The sequence below is a fragment of the Perna viridis genome, chromosome 1 (assembly GCF_037379345.1).
Source record: "Perna viridis isolate PV_CMFRI_1.1 ecotype Kerala chromosome 1, ASM3737934v1, whole genome shotgun sequence".
Classification (NCBI taxonomy): domain Eukaryota; kingdom Metazoa; phylum Mollusca; class Bivalvia; order Mytilida; family Mytilidae; genus Perna; species Perna viridis.
The window spans coordinates 2,422,960-2,448,718 of NC_142445.1; the positions used below are offsets into that span (position 1 = coordinate 2,422,960).

At 41.9% G+C, this 25,759-nt stretch overlaps 1 protein-coding gene across 5 annotated transcripts in view; it reads right to left on the reverse strand.

Annotated features, from left to right (window-relative positions):
• LOC148626837 (uncharacterized) overlaps window positions 1-25,157 on the reverse strand; it is a 28,415-nt gene extending 3,258 nt beyond the window's left edge. Inside the window, exons 1-4 of one of the 5 annotated variants that reach the window (XM_088547329.1) lie at window positions 24,669-24,691; window positions 24,257-24,371; window positions 22,540-22,642; window positions 12,796-13,917 (exon numbers count right to left, since the gene is read on the reverse strand). In XM_088547329.1, coding sequence (XP_088403455.1) covers window positions 13,876-13,917; window positions 22,540-22,642; window positions 24,257-24,291 — 180 coding nt within the window. In that variant the 5' untranslated portion in view covers window positions 24,292-24,371; window positions 24,669-24,691 and the 3' untranslated portion in view covers window positions 12,796-13,875. Of the gene's footprint in view, window positions 1-12,795; window positions 13,918-22,539; window positions 22,643-24,256; window positions 24,372-24,664 lie in introns of all 5 variants that reach the window. The other 4 variants (XM_088547321.1, XM_088547265.1, XM_088547103.1 and 1 more) reach the window with 4 other exon arrangements.
• Window positions 25,158-25,759: the final 602 nt, after the last annotated feature.

A 25,759-nucleotide genomic window follows, 5' to 3' on the forward strand; every position in this document is an offset into this window, starting at 1 on the left:
AAAACTGTATGCTCACCGAGTTGATACCCCACTCCCACATTTGGCAACATGCACCTTGTCCTCCAAACTGATTTGGATCAAAATTTGGATAAAAAAGAGGGTACGCAGTGGTAATGTGTAGATTCTGTGTAAGTGTAATTTTAACCAGTCTTTGTAAGAATCATGCAAATTCTGTAAATTGTGATATATCCTAAAAAAAGAAGGGCTACACATTTTTATTTTTTGTTATTAAGTTGCTTTAAAGCTCTATATGATGAAATGTATAATTATTCATTTTAATCTATCATCTCTTAGCAGCTAATTCGCATTGAAAATCCAATAGTTTCTGTTGTATTTTAGTGTCATTGTTAGAGTTATCTTCCTTAATTTGGAATTCTACAGTACATTCTATATAATTTTTTTTATCACTTATGAACAAGGGTTCTATGAAAACCCAAATGTAATTTTCTGTTTACTTATACATTTTAAACAAAATATCAAGAATAAAAATATGTAGGCTTTCTACCCATGTATTACATTTTGCAAGATTCTTAGCACGAGAGCTTCTTAAATTCATTCAGATGTGTAGAATGAGTTTGGAAAATAATAATGGCTAAGTTTGCGGATACGTGACGTCAACAACAAAAATCGAAGGTACACATAATTATTCAATACTAAATAAAGATTCTGTGAAAGTTTCATCTAAATCCATTCAGTGGCCCGGTGTAGAAAGAGTAACGTAAGGCAGGGAGGACAGACAGACACCCTATCACTATATCCCCTACTTTATAAAGTTGGGGGTATAATTATAATAATACTTAACTAAATATCGTGTTGACTAGGAATCAATTACATTTCAAATTAGTAGTTTCAGAAGGCCGATTCTGCCGCACTTGCCATTTTCAAGGGAAAATCCTGCTTAGGACCCCAACCCCGACGGCCAAATGCAAACGGACGGCATTCATATTGAGCATAGGGTAAATACAAGAATTATGTCTTTCGTACAGAGCATAAGTCAGATCGCCCCAGAGGATAGTCGGGATGTGGATAAGGACACCTTAAAGGGAAGGATGTCACAGATTGAAATAAATAAAAGGATGGAATCCAATAGTGATAAGATGGATCGCTATCAGGATTTCTTCCTGAAGAATGAGCAAGATTTGGAAGATAACACCCCAGCCCCAACCCCCAAAAGGCAGCAGCAGTGCTGCAATGCCCCCAACCTGACGCAGATGGATGAACACACCACATAGTGTCAAAATTGTGGTGCAGAGGTGATGAGGCCGCGATTTGAGCATCAACCAGGGGAGCAGAAGACCACCTGCGGCAACGAACTCAAGAGGAAGAAGGGGCAGTTCTGCAAGAGCAAGCCCGGGAAGGATGGTCTCTGCTTGAGACATAGCAGGCAACCACGTCAGCAGGAGGAGGAGGAGGTTATCCCAGTCGAGGGTAAGATGGTGGTGAAAGAGACCATGAAGATCCTCCGTCAAATAGCTAAGGACGAGGGTCTCAGGGGGTCAGTAGGAAGAACAAAGAGGCCTTGGTGAAGCTCATCGAGGAGAAAACCACCCGTAGATTTGCCCGCCAGGAAGTCTTCAGCAAGAAGCAGCTCAAAGCACTGGCAAAGAATCGTGGCCTCACCAAGTACTCCCAGCTCAAGAGAGAGGATCTGCTCCAGCTGGTGGAAGAGGACATCAAAAGCACCCCAGTCGAGAATGAGATCAAGGTCACCGATAGGCGTCAAGCACTGAATGGCGTATTTGGCACGGTCGTCATAGAACCCGCGAAGCCGCACGACGTGAGCACTTTTCTGAAGGTCAGTCGGAGCACCATCACCACCACCATCTCCGATGCGCTTGCCCAAAAGAAGGGATTGAAGGTGAACTTAGTACTTCTAGCAGAGCTGGTGAGGACCAATCCCGCGACTGGAAAAAATACGTACGTCATCCCCTACTTTCGATCATCTCTTGCTACCCTCACCCAGTCATCTGACCTCGAATTGGAGATCGCTTTCATGTTCGCGAAGGTCAAGGAAAGTATGGCAAGATACATGGGGAAGGGAGTGGGTGTACTTTCAGCCGCGTCGAGAAGCTAGAAATCAATTCAAGCCGCTCAAGGGGGGGTTCCTTCATTCCGACTCCATCAGCACTCGCGAAAAAGAAGGCGATCGTCAACGTGAAAAATGAGGATGATCGCTGCTTCCAGTGGGCGGTGCTGGCAGCCCTACATCATGAAGAAGTCGATCAGAAATCAGCCAACCGCGTATCTCAGTACAAGAAATGGGAGGATGAGCTGAATTTCGAAGGCATCAACTTCCCGGTCTCGCTCAAGGCGATTGATAAATTCGAGAGGCAGTATCCCACCATCAACGTCAACGTCTATGGGTTTAATGGGGTAAAGAAGGGTGAGGATGGTGAAGAGGATCTCCAGGTTTACCCACTCAAGATATCCAAGAATACGGGTTCCACCCACGTAGGACCAAGAGCCTCTCACGACTCTTGAGCTCCCAAATCTCAGAGCATGGTCACGAGCTCTTCTTCTGCCGCAGATGCCTCTCCCACTTTTCCAGACAGGACATCTTGGACGAGCACATGGAGTATTGCACCCAGAAAGAGGCGGTCAGGATTGAGATGCTGGAAGAAGGAGCCACCATAACCTTCCATAATCTCAAGAAGATGATGAGAGTCCCATTCGCGTTATACGCGGATTTCGAGTGCTTCACGGAGAAGCTCAACACCTGTCAGCCGAATCCATCACACTCCTACACGAAGGCCTATCAACTGCAGCGACCCTCGGGTTTCTGCTATTACGTGAAATACGCTCACGGTGACCACAAAGATCCAGTCGTCTACTGCGGGGAGGATGCGGCCAAGAAATTTGTGCAATGCGTAGAGGAAGAAGTGTGTGCCATCTCCAAACTATACAAGGAGAATAAGCCCATGGAGATGACCGACGACGATAAGGCGCGCTTCGAAGCAAGCACGCGCTGCCACATCTGTGGCGATGCATTGAGAGGGGATAAGGTCCAGGATCACGACCATCTCACCGGGAAATATCGCGGCGCAGCGCACAACCAGTGCAATCTGGATTTCCAGCTTCCGAAGCACGTCCCCATCTTCTTCCACAATTTGAGCGGATACGACGCTCATATCTTCGTCAAGGAGCTTGGCCACACCGAGGGTAAGATCAACTGCATCCCTAATACCGACGAGAAGTATATCAGCTTCTCCAAGCAGGTGGACGATCTGGAGATGAGATTCGTCGATTCGTGCAGGTTTATGCTCAACAGCCTGGATACCCTAGCTAAGAATCTCACCCCCGACTAATTCGCGACCGTGAAGGTGAGATTCGGCGATCGCCACGAGCTAATGATTCGGAAGGGGGTATTTCCCTACGATTATATGGATGGACCGGCCAAGCTGGAAGAGACTCAGCTCCCAACCAAAGAAGCCTTCTTCAGTACGCTCTCCGGAAAGCATATCAATGACGAGGATTATGCACACGCTCAGAGGGTCTGGGAGACCTTCGGGTGCAAGAACCTACGCGATTATCACGACCTCTATCTCGAGACTGACGTGCTGCTGCTGACCGACATCTTTGAGGATTTCAGGGATATCTGCTTGACCCACTACGGACTCGATCCCGCCCACTACTTCACATCCCCCGGGCTATCTTACGACGCCGCCCTCAAAACCACGGAGGTGAGATTGGAGCTGCTCTCCGATCCGGACATGTTGATGATGTTCGAGAGGGCAACCAGACGGGTGTCGCCATGATCTCCCACCGCTACGGCAAGGCCAACAACCCCTACATGACCACGTACGACGCCTCCCAGTCCACCAAGTATCTGACCTACCTCGACGCCAACAATCTCTACGGGTGGGCGATGGTGCAGTTCCTTCCCACGGGAGACTTCGAGTGGATGGAGCCGAAGGAGATCGAGAAGATTCTGGAATATCCCGACGACCACGAGTACGGCGCCATGGTGGAATGCGATCTGGAATATCCTCAAGATCTTCACGACGCCCACAAAGACTACCCTCTCGCGCCCCGAGAACGTGGAGATCGGCAAAGTGCACAAGCTCGTGCCTCACCTAGGCAAGCGTGAGAAATATACCCTTCACTATCGAAATCTCAAGATGTATCTGGAGAGGGGGATGAAGCTCACCAAAGTCCATCGCATCATCGGATTCAGCCAATCTCCTTGGCTCAAGAAATACATCGATCTGAATACCACTCTTTGCGCCCGGGCCAAGACCGACTCCGAGAAGGACTTCTTCAAGCTCATGAATAATTCGGTCTTCGGCAAGACCATGGAGAATATCCGGAAGCGTGTCGACGTCAGGCTGGTCACCACCGAGAAGCAGGCCCTGAAGCTAGTGGCCAAGCCCAACTTCGATCGTCGCGTCGTCTTCACCGAGAATCTAGCAGCCGTTCATATGAAGAAGACCAAGCTGAAGTTCGATAAGCCCGTCTACCTGGGAGCGTGCATATTGGACATCTCAAAGCTCCTTATGTACGACTTCCACTACGGATTCGTGAAGGAGATGTACGGTGATCGTGCCCGACTACTTTTCACCGACACCGATAGCTTGGCTTACGAGATCCAGACCGCCGACTTCTACAAGGATATCACACCGCACGTGCAGGAAAAATTCGATACGTCCAACTACCCGGCTGAGCATCCCTCCGACATCCCCATCGGCGTGAATAAGAAGGTCTTCGGGATGTTCAAGGACGAATGCGGCGGTAAGATCATGGCCGAATTCGTGGGGCGAAGCTATACGCCTTCAAGATGGATGACGATCAGACCACCAAGAAGGCGAAGGGAGTCACCAAGAGCGTCATCAAGCGTAGCATCGCCTTTGAGGATTACAAGCGATGCCTCGAGACTCAGCAGGAGATCCACCGACCGATCAGCATCCTTCGCAGACATCTCCATCAGATCTACGCCGAGGAGATCAACAAGATCGCTCTCTCCGCAAAGGACGATAAGCGCCACATCCTCCCCGATGGTATCAGCACCCTCGCGCATGGTCACCACCGAATCTCCCGCGACTGAGGCGACCATCCCCAACCCATCCCCCTCCACTCAGAATTTCTCGAGGCCCATGAGCCTCGGGAAAATCTGCACTTGTCAGGCTCTGACGGGTGAGGGACCGTCGGCTTCGCCTGCCCATACCTAGATAAATGAGCAGCATACGAGTGCACGGTATCCTCCTCCCCCACAAGCCCCTCTCCAACGTAGAGCTGGAAGAAGCTGCCACAGCCCTAGGCATCCCTCGATTCAGAGGAATATTCATGCGCGATGCCCTACCACCCAAACCCCATCCCACCGAGTGCGGCATCCTGAATCAAGACGATCGTCATGGTCAGGGCACGCACTGGACATGCTGGCATAAGCGTGGAGGACTCAAAGTATACTTCGACTCCTACGGCCTGCCTCTACCGGACGAGATGGTCGACTATCTGCGGCCGGAAATTCGATATAATACCGATGAGCTCCAGCGGCGCGGCGACGTGGTCTGCGGACACTTTTGCCTGCACGTCCTGAAGCTCTTATCGGAAGGTCGGACGCTCGAGGAGGTGATTTTTGGACTATAGATAAATGGATAAGTTTGGATCTCACTCGAGAAAGCGCATGCCCGTCTGGCGGATGCTTCAGGATCTCGATATGAAAGATCATCGGATCACCAGCCTTGGTTTGCCCCGAGACAGCTCGGACGCCGTGACGAAGCGATGGGTCAGCCAACAATTGAAAGACAGCATGAAAGTCATCGATGAGCTAGATTCGGAGATTAAGCAGATGCAAAAGGAGCATGACGCATCGATCAAAGACCTGACCAAAAAGCTGATGGCCGTAGAAGATGGCAAAGTCGATAAGTCAGACAGCGGCAAGGTGAATTCGGATCTAGACATGCGAAAGTATCACCTGCTAAATCTCCCACTCCCCCGGACTGATAACGAGCCTATCACAAAAGCACTTTACGACCGCTTGAAAGAAGATCTAGACGCATTAAGGCTCTTCGTCGAACTGAAGCATGCGTAAATCAAGACTTTCTGGTCTCCTTTGATCGAGACCGGAAAGCCTGCTGGGGATCATTGCAAGTCGGACTCCTTGATCCAGGAATTGAATTCTTTGGGGTAGCCTCTCCACTTGACGTATATTTCCTTCGTCCCTCCTCGGGTCCGCCGGCGCAAGACTTTCTCAATGCGATAGATATCCTGGTCGGTGTGCTGGAGCTCGGGCTCATAAAAGGATCCCTTGATTTCCTCACCCTCATAGTCTTTGAGAAGATAGGTGGGCGGCTGCGTCGCTAGGGTCCGGGCGATGGTGAAGACTTCCTCCGTCCAGCGCGGAGTATATCCCTTCTCGAAGATGCCCTTCTTCCTGGTGATCCGGACCTTATCGCCGACGTTGAATCGCTGAGGCTGCATGGGTGGGAGGTCTCCGTAGAGATTCCAGAAGACCTTGGACTCGTGCTCTTTCTGGCTGGCGGCGGTAGGGGTCATCTTGATGGATCGATGCTTGGTGGTATTATACTGGCGGACGAGATCGTCCAGGACGGGAAGGTAGGCCCGCGTGGTATTGGCCGAGGAGTATTTGAACATCTTTTCCTTCATGGTACGATTCCAGCGCTCCACCACGCTCGATTTTCCCTCGTTCTCGGTGGAGTAGAGATTGACGTCGTGCTTCCGGAGCAGATCCTTCACCTCACGATTGTAAAATTCCGTGCCCTTATCGGTCCATAGCTTCTCGGGCGTGCGATCCTTGAAGACGGTCCGGAAGGCATCTCGTATCGTGGCGCCTTTCTTATCCTTGAGCGGTACCAACCAGCCGTACTTTGAAAAGACGTCGATGATGCTCAGGAGATACTTGAAGCCTCGGTTATCGCGGGAGAAGGCGCTCATATCCACGAGATCGGCAGCCCAGGTCTCATCCACCCCACCTACCACCACGCGACGCTTCTGAAATTTGCGTCGGATTGGCTTATGCAGCTCTTCGGCTAGCTCGTCCGACCATTGTACTTTTTTTTTTCACGCCCAGCCCAAATCGTGCTTTGGTGCCGATGATGGGTCTTACGATGCCACGCTCGAGGCGCTCGCGTGCGGTGGGATTGGGGATCGCATCAAGGGAAGCTAGCATCGTCTTATCGCAGATCGAATTGCGGGCGGTCGTATCCTTATGCTTGGCATAGTATAGATCGTGGCGATAGGCAGCCTGATCCACTCGATTGATGGGCATTGACCAAGGTTTGGGAGTACCATCTGCATTCAAGCGCTTTTTGAGGTTGGTCCCGGGGCCGGTGAAATTATGCCCAGGAAGATGCATCTCGACGGGCATCCGATTGATCATCTTATTCATCAGTCCGGCGCCGGAAGCAGCCATGAACTGAGACTTCCTAGCCCCGCATACAGCGCATAGCCCACCCCTTCGCCACCTCCCATTGCTGATGGTGGTCTCATAGCGACTTTCTGTCTCGGTCGGCCGCTTGCACTTCAAGCAATACATTCCCATTTTATATAGATAAATGGACGTGGAAGACCTTACCTACGATGAACCCACCGCGAGTCGTCGGCATAACCACTTTCTCCTATCGCAGCGATCCATCCGAGGTCTGATCATCGGGAAGTCGGACTGTGGCAAGACGACGCTGCTGAATAACCTCCTCCTGCGCGATGGATGGCTCGACTACGATCGTCTCTACGTCTTCGGAAAATCGCTCCACCAGCCCATCTACCAGCTACTGCGGCAGGGGCTGGGAAAGGGGTTTTCAAAAGACGATATCCGCGACCTTCTCTTCATCAAGGATCGCTGCCCCCACTCTTTGGTCGACGTGGTGCAGATGATGAAGCTGCCGACCAAGCCTAGCGGTATCGAATCTTTCTTCTTCGAGCAGGTCAGCGACGTGCGGATCCTCGAGAGCTCGATCCCAACCGCAAGAACCTCATGGTCTTCGACGACTTGATGCTGAGCAAGCAGAGCAAGTGCGACGACTACTACGTGCGCGGTCGCCATAATAACGTGGACTGCCTCTACCTCTGCCAAAATTATTTCAAGCTCCTGCGGCAATCGTTCCGGGAGAATGCCAACTTCATCTGCCTCTTTGAGCAGGATCTTGGATCGGGAGAATGCCCCCAAGCCCCCACGACCACCCCCTGAATGTAAGCACCGGTGCGAGCGCGTGCTTATTAATGGCGATATCCCAGGGTATTGCTGCAGTAGATGTGGAGCTGAAAAGTACGCTCCCGAATCGATGATCAGGATTTCGAAGGAGGGACCTATAATTCTCACTCCCGCCGCAAACCTAAGCAGCCGCCCGGACCCCCGTGCTGCATCAAGACCGTCCGCGGCCATCAGTGCACGTATCCCTCCATATCGGGCAGTGATAAGTGCAAGAGGCATTTGAAGCTTTTCCCCGAGGTATGCTATCGGTGCGGCGCTAGGATTGCCCGCGGTAAGGTCTTGCACCGTATCCACGAGGGGACTATATACGTACCCAAATTTACCACCCTCTGGTCAGGCGTAAAAGTGATGATTGTGGGAGAGTACGATCTCCGCAAAGTCCAGAGGAGGATCGACCACGAGCCTTTCTGCTCCTCCAAATGCATGGAAAGTGCGTAGGATCCGCCATCACTTCGGGAATCCACGGTTTTTGCATCCCGCTGAGGCAGGAGGCAAAAAGCATGGGAGAATAATTGATCCAACGCTATGGGGCGTTCGGCTGAACGATATGGGGCGATGGGAGGCGATGGGCCGAACGCTATGGGGCGATGGGACGATGGTGAAGCTATAAATAAATGACGTTTATCAAGATCACCGATCCCAAGCAGCGTGAGGCGCTTGCTAGGGACTTACAGGAGACCAAGCGTAGCATCCAGGCTAGCGATATGCAGCGTCGCCTAGATAAGATCGGACTCAGCCGCGACCTCTCAAAGATATTCAAGCCCGTGGTCGAGACGCAAAAGGAGACTGCCTCCCAGATCACCAAAAAGATCGAAGATATCCCACTTGCTCTGCCCGCCCCGATGCCTGCCCTTCCCCCTCCTACCTCTACCGCTGAGGACGACGACCCACTAGCTATCGAGCAAGCATTGAGTACCAGCCTCGGTCCGCGAGCGACGCACTATCTCCAGCTCAGTATGACTCCCAAGGCCGATCATACCTTTGGATTGCGAGTGGAAGACGGCTCCATCATGATCGGAGGAAGTCTGCCCGTCACCTTCGACGGAGACGATATCTTCGTCGATGGCGAGCGCTATAAGGGTACCCCCGGCCTGTGGGAGCTTATGGTCCTGAAGCACCCCAAAGATTTCGACGTGGAAGACCTGAATACCTATGATGATATCCTTCGAGTGTCGAGTGCCATGTATCAAGGAAACTCCGTCCTATCGAGGACCCCAAAGGCCAACAGAAGCCGCAAATGGAAGGAGATCGTATCCTACCTTTATAAGCAAGATAAGTATGGCAGCGGGGTGCCGACCGTCTTCCTCCCCACATGGTTCGACCAGCTGCTGGATCGTCTCGATCTTTGCGCCGCCGCCTATCAGGCTGGAAATAATGGGGTGCGCAACGAAATCGTGGCCATCCTCGACGCCATGAGGAAGTCCGGTCATATCAACAGGGAGGAGTACGAGAAGCTGCATCGGGGGCTCCTCTAGATAAATTTACGATGCCTTTAGTAGTGAATCACGGTTATCGTCAGAAGTATGCAGTTGGCGGACGAGGACTGTTCGATACCATCACCAGTCTGGCCGGACGTGTGCTTACCTCTTCCGCCGCGAAGACGCTGGGTAGCAAGGCCGTGAGCGCCGCTTCCAATGCAGCCCTGAAAGGCGTGGTGGAGAAATGTGCGGTCAATGCCGTTGACCACGTCGTCCATCGAGTGACTCGCAAGAAAAATGCTCCCCAAGCACCATCCTCTAGGGTCAAGAGGACCTCACAGCACAGGTCCGTCTCAATAATCTCATCTCGGGTGGGGGCATCGCCACCATCCATGACTTCGTCCAGCGCTATAGATAAATATATGATGGCCGATATGCTCACTATCACCGAAGGACTGACTTTCGATGAAAGTCTCCAGGAGTATCAGGTTCACGAATACGAACCTCAAGCCGGGGCGCAGCTGAATAATGCCGGCGCAGAGATACGCATCAATATCGAGACTCAAGATCTCTTCCTCCACCCCGCCGAAAGCGATCTCTTGATCGAAGGCCGACTTCAGAAGAACGATGGCACCGCGTATGCCGACGGTGATCTGGTATCGCTCGCCCATAATGGTGCCATGTATCTCTTTCGCAGCATCAGCTACCGACTTTCCGGGCAGCAGATCGAGCACCTCAACGATCCCGGCGTTGCCACCACCATGCTGGGTATGCTGAAGTACCCCGACGACTTCTCCAAATCCCAAGGCCTCAACCAGGTATGGTTTAAGGATTTCACCACCAATGCCGAGGCAGAAAACGTCGGATTCGCAGCACCTCACGGATATATCATCACCAAGCCAGCCAATAAGGGATCCTTTTCGCCATCCCGCTCAAGCACGTCTTTGGCTTTGCCGAGGACTACGATAAGATCATCTACGGATTCAAGCACGAGCTCTCCCTGGTGAGCGATTCGGATGCAAATGCCATCCTCCGAGCTGCCGCCGCCAACGACGTGGCCAAGGTAATCCTGAGCAAGGTCTCCTGGTTCGTCCCCACGTCATCCCCTCTGACGAAAAGAAGCTGCGGCCCTATAAGACCATCCAGAGCAAGACCAAGATCGATTGCGGATTTCGCATGAGGCAGTACGACTCCATCGCCGTGCCCCAAACCTCACAATTCCACTGGCGTCTGGCCGCCAAAAGCGGACGTGAGAAACCGCGATGGATCATCGTCGCCTTCCAGAGCCAGATCTTGACCCGCTTCAATCCACCCCTCCAATTGCGCGAGGAGAAATCTTACGAGATGGCCCTAGTGAATCTGGAGACCTACTACTCCATCCCCAATATTCATGCAAGTAATAATTCCTTCCGCTACTCTCCCGATGACGGGGCTAACTGGTTTTCCGTCGAGCTGAGCACCGGCTCTTACAGCATTGACGATATCAACGATGAGATCCAACGGTCTCAACTTGACGAAAGGTCAGGCGGAGAAGATCCAGCGTGCGGCAAAGAAGGGTTGCCCCGTGAGCGTCCGATTGCTGCATGCAAACCTATCCGGTGAGCATAAGATGCTCCTCACTCACCGCCAGATCCAGCGCATCACCAAGCTCTTGCAGAGTGGGAAGGGTGGTATGGTCTTGGAGATGAGTCCGAAGCAGGTGAGGTATAATATGCAGAAAGAAGGTGGATTTCTCCCCATGCTAGCAGGTCTTGCCTCAGCTGCGCTACCCATGCTGGCCAAAACCGTGCTACCTGCTTTGGGCGTGGGTGCATTGAGCGGTTTGGGTAGTGCAGCGATCCAGAAAGCTGTGGGATCCGGATTATTTCTCAAGAAGAGATCCTTGGTCCCAATAGCCCCTTCAAAAGCATCCCCATCTTGGGCATGCTCCTCTAGATATAGATAAATGAACGACGTAGACTTGGGGAAGCAATCCTACCGAGAAGCTAGAATCGAGTCGATCGAGAAAGAGCTTGAATCCGAAAAGCATAAGTATGCTCGACTGTCGAGGAACTATAAACGAGTGGAAAAAGCGGTGTCTTTTGCTCTGGGTACCTGTGCAGTATTCAACGTAGTTTGCACCACTGGCACACTCAGCACCGCCGCAACGGGGATAGGCGCCGTGATATGCATTCCGTTGAGCTCACTAGCCGTCGTGAATTCCATCACGATGGCGGGGTTGGCGGTGCTAGCCAAGCGCATCCGCCAAAAGCGTAAAAAGCATGAAGATACCGTGCGCATCGTCAGATCCTACCAATCCAAGATCGAAGATGCGGTGAGCAAAGGCCTGGAGGATGATGATATCGATAAATCTGAACTTGCAGGGGTTGTGAAATGTCTTAGCTTCTACTACGACGAAAAGCAGCAACTGCGAAAACCTTCCACAGTCACTTTTAGTGTAGACCTTACTGCGCATGCGCCGTAGGGAGGATTCTTCCAACGTGGGCCTCGCTCGGCTACGCCTCGCTCCCCACGCTTATTCCAGAATCCTCCAGATCAAAGTTCCAAGTGACCAAAAAAAAATTCCCAATCCAGTAATTTGGATTGGGAAATTTCGAACCCCTTACCCATAGCCCTCGATTATTTTTCTAATACTTCCTCACCAGATCATAGGAGAGGTACTGCTGCTGAGATTTCTTGCTCACCTTGAATCCAGTGCTCCGAACGAAAGCTCTCTCCGTCTCGATCCTTCAGGGTGAGGATTCTACTTTTGCCGAATTTTCCATCCACTTCTACCACCTCCAAGATCTTATAGATCACACCGGTGGGTAAGTCCTTCCATTTGAGTGCTTCCTGATTCTGATCCTGCAGCTTCTCCTGGAAGGCGTCTTCGCTGATGAAGTCATCCCCATCTGTGGGAATGTCAACGAATCCATTGTGTACGAAAGACATAATTCTTGTATTTACCCTATGCTCAATAGGAATGCCGTCCGTTTGCATTTGGCCGTCGGGGTTGGATTTCCCCTTGAAAATGGCAAGTGCGGCAGAATCGGCCTTTTGAAACTACTCAAATTAAAAGTTGTTTTTTTTTTTTAATTATTGTTGACCAAGTAGTACTTGCAATTTACACTTGGTGGGTCATGAAGTAAACGTCCCCACAGATGGGTATATCGCGTATCTTGGTCAACATTATCATGGAGTACAAGATATTCTAATATGACGTCTTCATACCGTCAAACAGTATATGTCGGTACAACCCCACCTTCAGTACCTGCGCACTGTCTCTTTTCTTTCGCTGTCGTTTCAAGGCAAAACACTCCTTTAAAAAAAGTTAACGCGATGATTTAACGGATGAGAGGTTATCTAATTGAAATTATCTAATATACAAAGTTAATCCTTCCATACGGGGAGGTTAAACGGAACAGCCGTTATTTTGGCTACGCCTAGGGAAATTTTTGTCACAAAAATTATCATATTCGATATATTAGAAAAGAAATAATTCCTTTCGCGGGTAGATTCGTACACTGTCGCTCGGTGTTAAATAATCGAATATAAATGCCGTACCCATATGGATTTAAAGATACATGTATTACAGTTAGACATAAATTTTCTGTACATAAGAAAGGGAAATAATTTTCTGTAAAGGACTTTCCTTCCAATGTAGGTCCATATTTGTAATGAATACAAGATATCAAAATATGTTAGTTTAATATAAAATGTTGTGTTTAACTGTCAAAAGTGAAATATTTAGACAGAGTGTGTTTATTCTTGCAGGAAAGTGAATTCTCTTTGTGAGAGGGATAGCTACTCTACAACAATTATTTTGATAGGTTGGCATGTAGCATCAATACCAGTAACCTCAGACTGACAAAGACCACATAGATGTAAAAAAAAAAAACACAAATAATTAAGGTTGACTTGTGCATACATGTACATTTGGCATTCATACATGATAAGAAGTGTCTCAATGTCAGAAACTTAAAATATGGACTTAACAAAAACAAACTGACATAGATTTCTGTTCTAAAGCCGAAAATACAACCATGAATCTGTATTAAATCTTAGCATGTGGAACCTGAGCGGACTACGATTGCTTCTTTTCAATTTAAAATTGGAGATACTAATAATTTCCTTTTCCGACTGGAAGGGGGTATCCATCATAAATATGTTCACGCGTTTCTTTTAACTTTGTTACTTGCTCATTTGTTCTCTGTATTTTCTTTCTTTGCTAATCGAAGATTGTTTAAATGTTAATTCGTGAAATGCATTTTTTAGCACTGTAACTTGCAGTTTGTACGTATCTTTCTTTGCTTAATGTCGTTTCTTTTTCTGTAATATCCTTCTTTTAGGTTTCTACAATAAATAATTTGTAAAATACTTCTAACCATGAAAGTCGTAGTTTTCCATTATCTTTTTTTTTCCACCGGAAGATCGAGGATTAGTATAAAAACAGGACGGGCATTCCGGTATATTTTTGGCTATAACTTTTGTTTTATTTAATGGCATTAAAATTGTTTTAATGATTTCTAAAGAAGAATAAAAGTGCTTTTTGGTATTATAAATTGTTCAGAGATAAATCAACAATCTTGACGGGACGAACTTTTTTTCGTGGTGAAAAATCTTCATATATCGACATAATTAGGCATAGAATTTTAATATACATGTTATATATTTTATACAAATTTAATGTAGATAAAATAAAGTTTGGAGATATTATTCTATATAAATCTTAATCGGTCTCACAACAGTAGTTTTATAAGCAGAAATATTGTCAGGTCGAACTACATATAAATGTTCTTTGTAATCTGCCTAAATTGGATTAACAATCTCCAATCACCATTATCTGGCTAGTAAAACTTTCACACCTTGTTAATCTAACTCATAATTAATCATGCAGGTAAATGGGTTTTGGACCAATTTGATGGATTCTATGATCCGTACTATGGTATAACAAAACATTATCAGAGAGCTATAATGCTGTTTTGAAGCAAGAGAATGAATGACAGGAACTGCCAGTTAACATGCTTGTTCTCGGTTTCCACTTTTTACGTAACTATGAAAACTATGAGATTCTTATAGTCTTGTCTGGCACAGGTAACTATCACCTAAAAACGGGTTTTCTAGAGCAGTTAATTCGAGTGACGAATTAGTTATTCCTAAAAGACTTATTACACCTTCTGACATAATAGAATACATAAAAAAGAGCTTCAAATCTACGAATGGTCTTCTTTAAATCAAGCGGAGCATGAGTTGGGGGATGAAAAATGGCATGTAACCTGAGGAAAATTTATCAGACACATTGCACATACAGGAAAAAGTTGTCTCTCCTCCCAGAATCATCAATTCCCTCCAGGATTAAGTAGTCAACATGCATTTGCAAGGTATGTAATAGACAATAACCTAATCACTTATGTACCCATTCAGGGTGCCTTTATTGTTCAAGGTAGAAGTGGTAAGTATTGTGTCCCAACAGTTCCCAAAGAATCATGTCAATGTCCACCTACAACAACATGTTTCCATATCCTAACAGAAAATCTCCGCATAGGGCTTGAACCTGTTCAAAAAAAAAACGTTGTCAATCTTCACCTACTAGAAAAAACAGTAGAAAGAGAACAAGCAGATCTACTCCAGTATCAAGAAAAACGTTACATTTTAATTTACAGACAATCCAGGAAGATGACACTCTGAATGAAACACGTACATGTATAGATGTCGGTCCAGAATTACCACATGCTTAACTTAACCTACATATGAAAAAGAGGAAACTCGATTACAACGAAAAACATATCCAGGCATATATTTTAACACAAAGTACACCTTGGGTAGGAACTTTAAGACATGCATTCAATTTTAACAAAACAGTTCCACACAAATTGGGTTTCTAAGACACTTGCATGGCACTAGTGTTTTACAATGAAAAACAAAAGTGGTCATGGCACAGAAAATTTGAAAAAGTGTCAAGTAAATCAGCACAAATGCACAAGTACAGGCAACCACCATTGGGTAACAGCAGCCCAAACAGATAAAAAGAAAAACAGGTTTATGTTTTAGATAGTTTATTTGATAAATTGACAATTTCTCAGGAAATCCAGTTATCACAGATTTACTCATACATATAATAAAATACGCGGCTTCTCGTCAAAATCCCAGAAATTTATAAACAATATAGCTGATTGTGGTTTGTATGCGATTACAAACACGGTTGAATTCTGTATATGTGGTTTTACTGGGGTCTTCATATTCAGTACGAAGAAAAATATATGAGAGACCATTTGATTTCATGTTTGGAAAAGAAAAGGGAGAGTTTAGGGTGTTCCCTAAATCACTAATGGGTCAAGTAGGTAAGGTGAAATCAAAAACTGCTACTGTAGAAATGAATTGCGATTGTGGTGAAGCCGATGATATTTAGGACATGATAGGATGTGACTATAAAAATTGGGTTAAAAGCTGTAGTGTTTGGAAACACAAATCTTGTGCATATACTATGTATAGTTTATTACTCAAACACCATAATACTATAGTAAACAGAACAAATTAAATACAATTTACATAGATACATAATATACATAAGAAGTTGATTAATGTACATGTATTGGAAGGAATAATATTGAGTCACATTCATGATGAATTTCTATATACATAACTTTAGAGAACTACTCTGGAGACAACATCTTCGTAATTTGTCGCATAAGTTTACATAAATTGTTGAGAACAGCAGGCGATGAACTATTCATCAAAGCTTTAGATTTAATGATACTTGGTCTTTTAACAAATTTTTCAGCGAGAAGGATTTTTTTCTGTCACTATCAAACAATGTGCACTTCAACAAATAATGGAACTCATCCCCCGAAATCTCCCGAAATACATAAATGACATTTTCTATTTTCTCTAATTATATTTTGCCAACGCCTGCTTTCAATGGAAAGGTTATTATTCAAATTCTGAATAATTTTCAATTCCAAAATCTTCTTTGTACAATATATGATTCAGAGATTCAGGTGAGTTTTTCACTTTTGAGTTCCCCGACTGTTGAAATTGGTCTAAAAGGCTTTGCTTAATTGTCAAAAATATCCAAGATTCATTATGTTCGTGTTGTTCGTTCCAAACAAAAGACAAATCACACTGATCCAGTATTGATTTAGCCTTTTTTTACCCAGAATATTCTATCGCCTTATTTTTTATGAGTGTAATAGTCTGCAATGTTGTTTTATATGAATATTTTATGTATTGTGTAATAAAATATTTGACTTGTATGAATGTGTATTATGTTTTACTATTTGACTTGGACCGATTGACAGACGAGCTTTCGGGAACTGGTGATTGTATTGCAATCTAGTCGTAATCTTCTATATTCTTTTTCATGCTTGATTAGTACGCACTTCTTTTCTCGTCATCTATTGGTTGGTAATTGTCGCGGGTTAATTCCTTTTTCATTTGAACATCTGAACGGACATGTTGGTTTTTATGTTCATCCGAATCTAGCAACCTATATTCTTATCAACTCAACTTATATACGCATCTGATTTCAACTTAACTATTACTAAGGTTAGTTTCTTTAACATTCCTAGATTAATTGTGCATGTTAATGGTCTTGAAATTAACATTTTTACCTCGTATGAAAGTCCGGTATGAATGATTAATTGATTGTGTAACTTTCATAATAATTTACCTAAACACACAAATCTGTAATGATATTTTACTATGCTTAAACAAAAGCGATTAATGATTGTTCATTTAACAGTTCGAGTGGATCGCTCGAAAGTAAAAGTAAGTGTAAGTCTTTAAATCGATCACACACTGTGGTCATAAAGTAATTGTTTTAAACTATAAATACAATAAGTGATTTTTGATACTTCAGGTACAATACAGTAGTACTGGAGACTTACTATTCCTGTGACCATTTACAAATGTGCCTCTTGCATGATATGTGAGGTAAGCTAAGTGTTTTGTATTCTTGAGTTTTTGCTTTGCTATGTTTTTTAAGCCGCTTATTGTATGCGCTAAATCGCTTATATGTTGTTTTGCTCTTTAATATGTTTGAATAGATAACTTACCATTTTCTTATAATTTGCTACATTTGAATATGGAGTCAAATGGAGACAAACTACATATTTAGCTAGTTGGTTTATGCTTCACAAGCAGATTGATGAAGCTCTAAATTAAATTTACTCAAATGTTACATTTTTCCTATGATATGTAAATGTACTAAAATATACATTCACACACATGGTTAATTTTTGTGTTATCTTTATGTGCAAGATGCTATTATTTATCTTGTCCTGTGTATTGAATATAACTGTATTTTACAGGGCATTAATCTGCATTTACATGTACGTAGAACATCGTACATGGCTCGATTTGCCTTTTCTACGTTTGTCTTTTTCGCTTTTGAAAAGCTACTGTTCTTGACAACAATATTCCTAAAAAACTATCAACCGTATCGAGAGATGCATCATTTTACATTGTACTTAAAAATTAGTTCTTTAGACATCTTGCATTTTGATAAAAAAAAGAACTTTACTTTTGCTAATATTAACTTTAAGTTTCCACAATGTGCAATAGTCAAAAAGTGCATCAAGTTGTTTTTGTAGATCGGATTCTGATTTTGATAGAAACACCGTGTCGTCAGTATATAATATAGTGAAAAGGTTTTAAAAATGAGAGAGTTCAGACTTAATTTCTTCTGTTAAAAAATTCAGTCCATGATAGTTTCGATTGTTGAAAAAGTCTTCTTAATCATTGACATGTATTGAAAAGAGTATAGGTGGCAAGTTTTCTCCTTGTCTGATACATATGCTACAAGGAAAGAAATCGGAATACCCTAGACTTTATATAATTGATGCTGAACCTGAAAAAAAAACACGGTATAGCACTACAGACAGCCCTATTTAAATATACGTCAAACAATTACACTAGAGACTATTAACAGACGCTGTTTATATTCGGTTAATGTTTTATACCATGACGTCACTTGGTAACACAAATTAACTCACTAACAGAAAGGAATGTATATATGTATGTTAATGTTATATGTTTGATTATGTCGACAAATGAAGATTTTTCACCCGAAAAGATTTTGGATTTATCTCTAAATTAATTTCAAATATCTATATATCAAAATGAAGCACAATTTAATAGCTTTAAGAATCCCATAAATATTTTTGACAGACTTAAGTAAATTTCAAATATTTTATGTTTTGTAACCATACCCCCGTAAAAAACTGCACAAATCACATAAGAGAAAGAGTCCGTCCTGTCAAGATATTTCTCCTTTAACTTCCTCAAAATTAAATATTTTTATATCAAAATATACCGCTTAATATAGGTTTAACGAATGTGAAATTTTTTTCAGACATTTATCTCTTAGAAAATAATAACATTGTTTGTTCCCACATCCGATACCAAATTGAAAATTTCCTGTTAGAAAAAGTTCGTCCTGTGAAATTCTGAACTCATTTCTGAACATGTTTCAAAAACAAATACACCGTACATCAAAATACACCAAATAATTTAAGCTTGAAGAATATGTTAAGGATTTATGACAGACATGAATTAAAATCCAGATATTAGATGTTTTCTTACCGTACCCCGTAAAAAAAACGACACAAATCACGTATCACAGATTAAGTCCGTCCTGTCAAGATTTTTCTACTTTAACTGACTCAAAATGAAATATTTTTTATATCGAAATGTACCTATTAGTATAAACTTTAAGAATAGGTAAACATTATTTGTCAAACATGACACATTTTTTGAATAATGGACTTTATTCATCAACATGTCCCCCTTTTCATCGCAATTTTCTTGTCAGCAAAAGTTCGTCCTGTCAAGATTTTCGCTTTATTATTCGACATTTTACAAAAAACTTTAAATGTTTTAAAAGCACTTTAATTCTTCTTTAGAAATCCTTTTAATTTTTGAATGCCATTAGATAAAACAAATGTACCGGAAAACGCCCGTCCTGTTTCTAGACCAACCCCTCGATCTTCTGCTGAAAAATCACTCATGAGTAACAGGTCTCAGTCTTGTATTCTTTGCCCCATGGGCTTTTATAGTATACCTTAAATTTTCATGATTTTTTTTTTTTAAATAGACAAGGAGTTTCAATCTAACTCTTAACCATGTTTTTCAATTAAAGAAATGTCAAAAATAATTTTTAGGTCCATTTTAGACAAAAAAGGCACGAACTTTGGTACACCAGGACAGGTCAAACTAAAAATAGACTTTCTACTTTCACTTTTATTTTGAGTTCATAAAATAGACCCCTTTTCTGAACCATTACTTTTCATGAAAATACTGTTTTTTCTCAAAAACAATTTTTTTGTGTCATAGATTGATATTTACCCTGTACTTGTGATGAAGTGATAGTCATTTGCCAAGAAACAAAAACAGGAAAAGACTAAAAAGAAGCGCACTATACTTTTTAGCCGCCATGTTTTGAACGTACACCCGCTCAGGAATATGTAATACAAGACTGATACCTAACATAATAGACCGCTTTGCGCTAACGTTGAACATTTTTAGACGCATGCGCATAACCACTTCCGCGAGGACAAGCAAGTTACATCGACAACCATGGTGAGAACCTGCAGCGTGTAGAAATGCCCTATACGCAGACTTCTGAATCTAAAGGGAAAGTAATTTCCTTTTTCCGTTTCCCTAAAGACAAGAGGAAAAGAAGAGCGTGGATTAAGGCGCTGAACAGAGCAGACTGGACGCCAACAGAGGCCTGTTACATCTGTTCAGCCCATTTCATTGACAACTGGCATGGAGATAAACCTGGAAATCCTAACTACACGCCTACCGTCTTTGCCTACAAGGAGAAACAGGCCACAGCGTCTGATTTGGCAAGAGAAACTAGAATGTGGAAGAGGGCACTGTTCAAGGTAAGAATAAGAAAAAACAGCTAACTTCAATTGTTCACTGTTATGCCTCGAAGTTACGTTTCATTCAATGAGAATCTATTGTTACACCAGGTTTTTTGGTTAATGTAGATCTATATATTGTACTTTAGGATCTGAAATATTTAATGAACCGACACAAACTATTTAATTTTGTGGAAATAACTACGTCTTATGCAACCTTTCTTTTTTATCATACATGTAGTTAACATGTAAGGTGGTAAAATAGTATCCAGTCAAGGTAATGTAATTGTGCATGAAAAACTTGAATGAATAAAACCAGTCTCACAAAGGCATAATATGTATATATGTATATATATATATGTATCACAAGATTGTTTTTTTTAGCACAATGGGTGATTGATCACTGGTGTTCTGTTACTTTGATTTGTTGCAACTGAAAAATGTTCATGTTTGACTTGGGTCTGATTCAAGCAAACTTTATGTTGATCATTTGCGGCATTTTCATTTTCATCACCTCCTGTTATGTTCATGATGCCAATCAAGGTACCATTTTAGTGTGTCTTAATGCTTGGTAAGTAGAATTAGAAGGTAAGTGACCATAATATCAAGATTTACAATTTCTTTAATCTTATACAATTTACACCCAGTGGTTTGTTTACATAACTGTGGAATTTAAGGTCTTATGTTTGAAATATGTGACAGTTAGTGACACAATTTTACATTTATTTTTTTAATGTATTTCCTGGTATCAGTTAAGTTCATTTTCTAACAGGTTGGGAAAAGTCCTGACATTGGAAGTAATCCCCATTAGTGGTACTCATATGATTTTTTTTACTCATAGTAATCTTACATGTTTGAAAAGGTAATATTCTAGAGAATCTCTTCAGAGGAGGAGGTACATGTATCTTATTTGGTAATTTTGTCATAAAGAACTCAAAAGATTTGCTTAAAAATATTTACCTACACATGTAAGTGTCAACTCTTATTGTTTGATCCATACATGTATATGTGTATTATAAATCTTCCTCAATACAATTCTAATTTATGGCTACCTTGAATTGAATTTATTCTTATAAAGCTTGAAACAAAAAATATCAACTACAGCAATCTACAAACATGATCACTGACAAGTTATTTCACCTTTATAATGCTGTTTTGGATGCTCATTGAGATAAGTTTTAAAATCTGCACAAGGATAACAATTTTCTTTTGTCATTTAAAATAGAACAATAACTTGAATTTAAAGGAATTATTAGACAATCAATCTGTAAAAAAGACTTCACCCTTTAATAGTTGATACAGACCAACAAAAGGGAATAGATCATTGAGATAATGTCAGTGTTATCCATTAGATGAAGTTTAGGATGAAAAATACTTATTATGATAAATATAATTGAATGCCCATCATTATATATGTAATGAGCAAATTGAGACTGACATTTATGTAAAATGTTTAAATGCACAATTTCAGAAATTTGGATACTAATTCTGAATCTAATTGTATTTTTCTCCCAAGAACATTTGACACATAAGAAATTATATATGATTATAATTCTGAATAGTATCTTTATTTAGGTTCAAAAACACTTTCTGCCCCAGCTCTTATTTGAAATTTTCTATCAAAATTGACAATGTGTCAATCATTTGTATGTAATTCTATGCTCTATCAAAGGGCCTTTAAATTGGAGTAAATGACTCTTATCTTTATATATTGCACCAAGTCATAAAAATAGCTTGCCAGACAACCTCTATCACTGCTGGAGTAGTATATCCCCTACCTGGTTACATACAAATGACTTGAAATGTAGCACTACATATTAGTTTACTTAAGGGGATTTAGTAGAGTCTTTGAATAGATATAAATATATGTGCATATGTGTACTAATAAGGGGGTATTTAACATCCTTGACTACCCTGTCGGGTCTCCCACGGACGGCTACATATGAGTGTACATGTTCATGTATAAATAACCCCCCTGGTTATATATACAATACACTGCGTACAAACATTAACAAAACTAACAGGTGAAAAAGTTCAAATACAAGGTGCAGTAATATGGTGAAAAAAGTAATAATTTTTTGAAAAATATTCAAAAAGTGAGTACATGTACCTTAAATACAAAAATACCCTGAATATCTCCAGCCTCAAAATGTCGAACAGCCTTGTCCATTCCCTCAAAAATCATTACCGTTCGCCCCGAGTCTTCCCAGTCACTGCAATCATAAAATTATATGTCAATGAACGTGGGATTCGGGAGTTCTTCTATTGCCTTGACTAAGGAATAAGCAACTTTATTAAATGGGGGCAAGTTTTCATCTTCTAGGGTAGGCACAAAACCTGCTTGAAAATCCCTACATTGGATGACAGGGATTAAAGAACTCGATGAAACCTGTTCAGTTAAACGGCCTGAAATAAGCTCTTCTTTTTGTCCGGATTCTGATAAACCAATTTCACTACAAAGCTTTTTTTAAATTAACTTTTGTTAATTTCTTCAATTTCTCTCGAGTAGCCATTGTTGTTTTGGTCCTCGCGGAAGTAGTTATGCACATGCACGAAAATTAGCACAAAAGGGTCTATTCATTTGTCAAGTGTTAGTGCAAAATCGATCGTGTCTATTTGAAAAGGAACGTGTTGTAATTTATATATAACCCAAATCACTGATTTAAGACTTTCAACAAAGAAAGATACTGGAAAACTACGACTTTTTCGGGGGTAGAAGAAACGTACGTAAAAGAAAACTGTTGCAGAAAAAGAAACGACATCAAGCAAAGAAAGATACGCACAAACTGCAAGTTACAGTGCTAACAATTCATTTCACGAATTAACATTTAAACAATATTCGATTAACAAAGAAAGAAAATACAGGGAACAAATGAGCAAGTAACAAAGTTAAAGGAAATGCGTGAACATATTTATGGCGGATATCCCCTTCCATATAGGCTAAAAACCACTAATTCCACTTCCCATAGGCTTCTATGCTAATTTCACAATATTCAATGGCTTCTCTGGACTTTACCTTAACTTTAACCTGCAGAGGACTATATATCAGCATGATTCTACATATGTCAGCTCACAATCCTCAGAATGGCATGTGGGGTTAGCAGACTTGCAGTGCAGTACTGGTCACCGGAAGTGAAGTGTCTATAAATAGCATGGGAAATCCCAGTGTTTTCACAAGATAGGGGTATATTTAGAAATCATTATGGAGATTAGGCTTCACATCACAAGAAGCAAAATGCACCTATAAAATGTACAGAAATGTTTTTCCTTTCAGAAACTGTTTAAATTTTTTAAATGAGATGAGAACTTTTTTCACAGCACTATGAGGAACAGGGGTAATTTCTGCGTAGGACTATTTTTGCGTACGTTCCAAATGCTCATTGGTTGAATTGGTGGTCTGTAACCTATACCCATGTTAAAATGAGTAGAAATCTGACCCCGCCTTGAATTATTTCTTAAACAATACGATGTTGAATGATTTTTTTTGTATCAGTTAGTCTCGGAATGTAAAATATGATAATGAACCAGTCAGACATTTCGATGATTCAGATATTTATAAGTGTTCACTATATTTTATCTAAACGAATTGAGAAGATTGGTCCCAGCAAGTACTTTTACTGTTTTCAAAATTAAAAATTACTGTCACACGAAAAGAAAAAAAAAAGTATGCAGAAAACTCAAGTAGGAAACTTGACTTGCATGTATTTCTATAGGAAACGCGATTTACATGTATCTTCGTAGGAAACTTAATTTTAATGTAACCGTGTAAATTTGTAGGAAACGCGTCTTACATGTATCAGTGTATCTTTGTAGGAAACTTGACTTACATGTATTTTTTTAGGAAAACTTGTTCCCAGGTCATAGATGTACCTCAACAGCTTAGAATCTAAACACACTTTTCCTCCTGGTGCCCCTGGGTCTCTACATTCGGAACAATTATACCTAGAAATGCAAAAAACAAGAAAGCTTTAGAGCCTGTGTATAAATCGAAGAAAATAGAAACGAATAATCGAATTTATAAAAGGACACTGAATAAAAAACTTAAAAGTAAACAGAAACCAGTACTCAAGATGAATAGTGAAATTACTTTGTTTCTTGTTTGCACGATTAAAATGACGCAAATCACGTGGTCGCGTCGGCTTACACTAAGGTAACGGCATAGTTTGTAGTATGAAAATCTGTCTTTTCCCCAAGAATTATTATATTATCAAGTATAACCCATTTCCCGTACATACTCACTGAGAACGGCTTGCCTCATTGCCGTCGCACATATCTTTAATATTGTTTTTTGCAAAGGCATTATCTTTTACTCTTGACGGATGTTCTGCAGCTAGACTTATATCGGCGGATAGTATTTTACACGCATAACTCCTGGCTTCAGCACAACATTCACACTTTGTTAGTCCTAACCGACAAGTTAAAATTAACCACAAAACAAAATATATGAACATCTTTCTTTACAACAAGACGACATTAATGATAAAATTCCCAAGTTCCTCATTTAAATTCCAATTTAGCTAAAAATATGTCCGCATTATTCTTTTTTAAACAATAAAAGAATGTATAGGTCATTGTCCAACCAACAAAACGAAAATAGAAGAAATAGATCGCGGGACTTTTTACAGTTGCTTGACTTCTACTTCTAACCGTGTTGAACTGGAGTAATCCAAGATGTGTCGCCGGTTCCCTACTGTTTCCGAACATAGTCCAAATGTAATTCCTTTCACACTATATTATTCAGTACACCTTTGATAACATATAAATATGTCTCTGGCAATATTTCAGCTCAATAATGCAAATAAATTTATTTGACGGACTGCTTTCGGCCTTGAAAGATGTTCAATTTATCACAATCATCAGTCAATCTCCATCAACAGAAAGTGAAGAACAGTGATTTAACAAAGTAACATCGACGGGAAAATTTTAATAAAAAGCGTATTGTTTTTGGAAAATCTTATGTTCATCAAGGAAATTATTTATTAAGCTGAAGTAAGTTTTGAGTATAATTACAGTGTAGAATTGTACTCTGTCGAAAAAAAAAATGAATGTGATTGCAAATTAACTTCGGACAGATTTTAAAAAATGGGAAAAGGTGAAACGGAACAAAATTTGTCAATGTGTGAAGTTGGATACTGTTTAACTATCGATTACAGTTTATACTTCGGAAATCAGTAGTATTGATTGACATTCAGTTTATACATACTAGTATTAGAAAAAAAAAACAATTAAAAATAATATGATTGATTGTTGGGGTTTAACACCCGAGCAGCAATACAGCTATAATCAGGCGATCAAAATAATATGGGAAATGCAAATGTATGATTATAGTT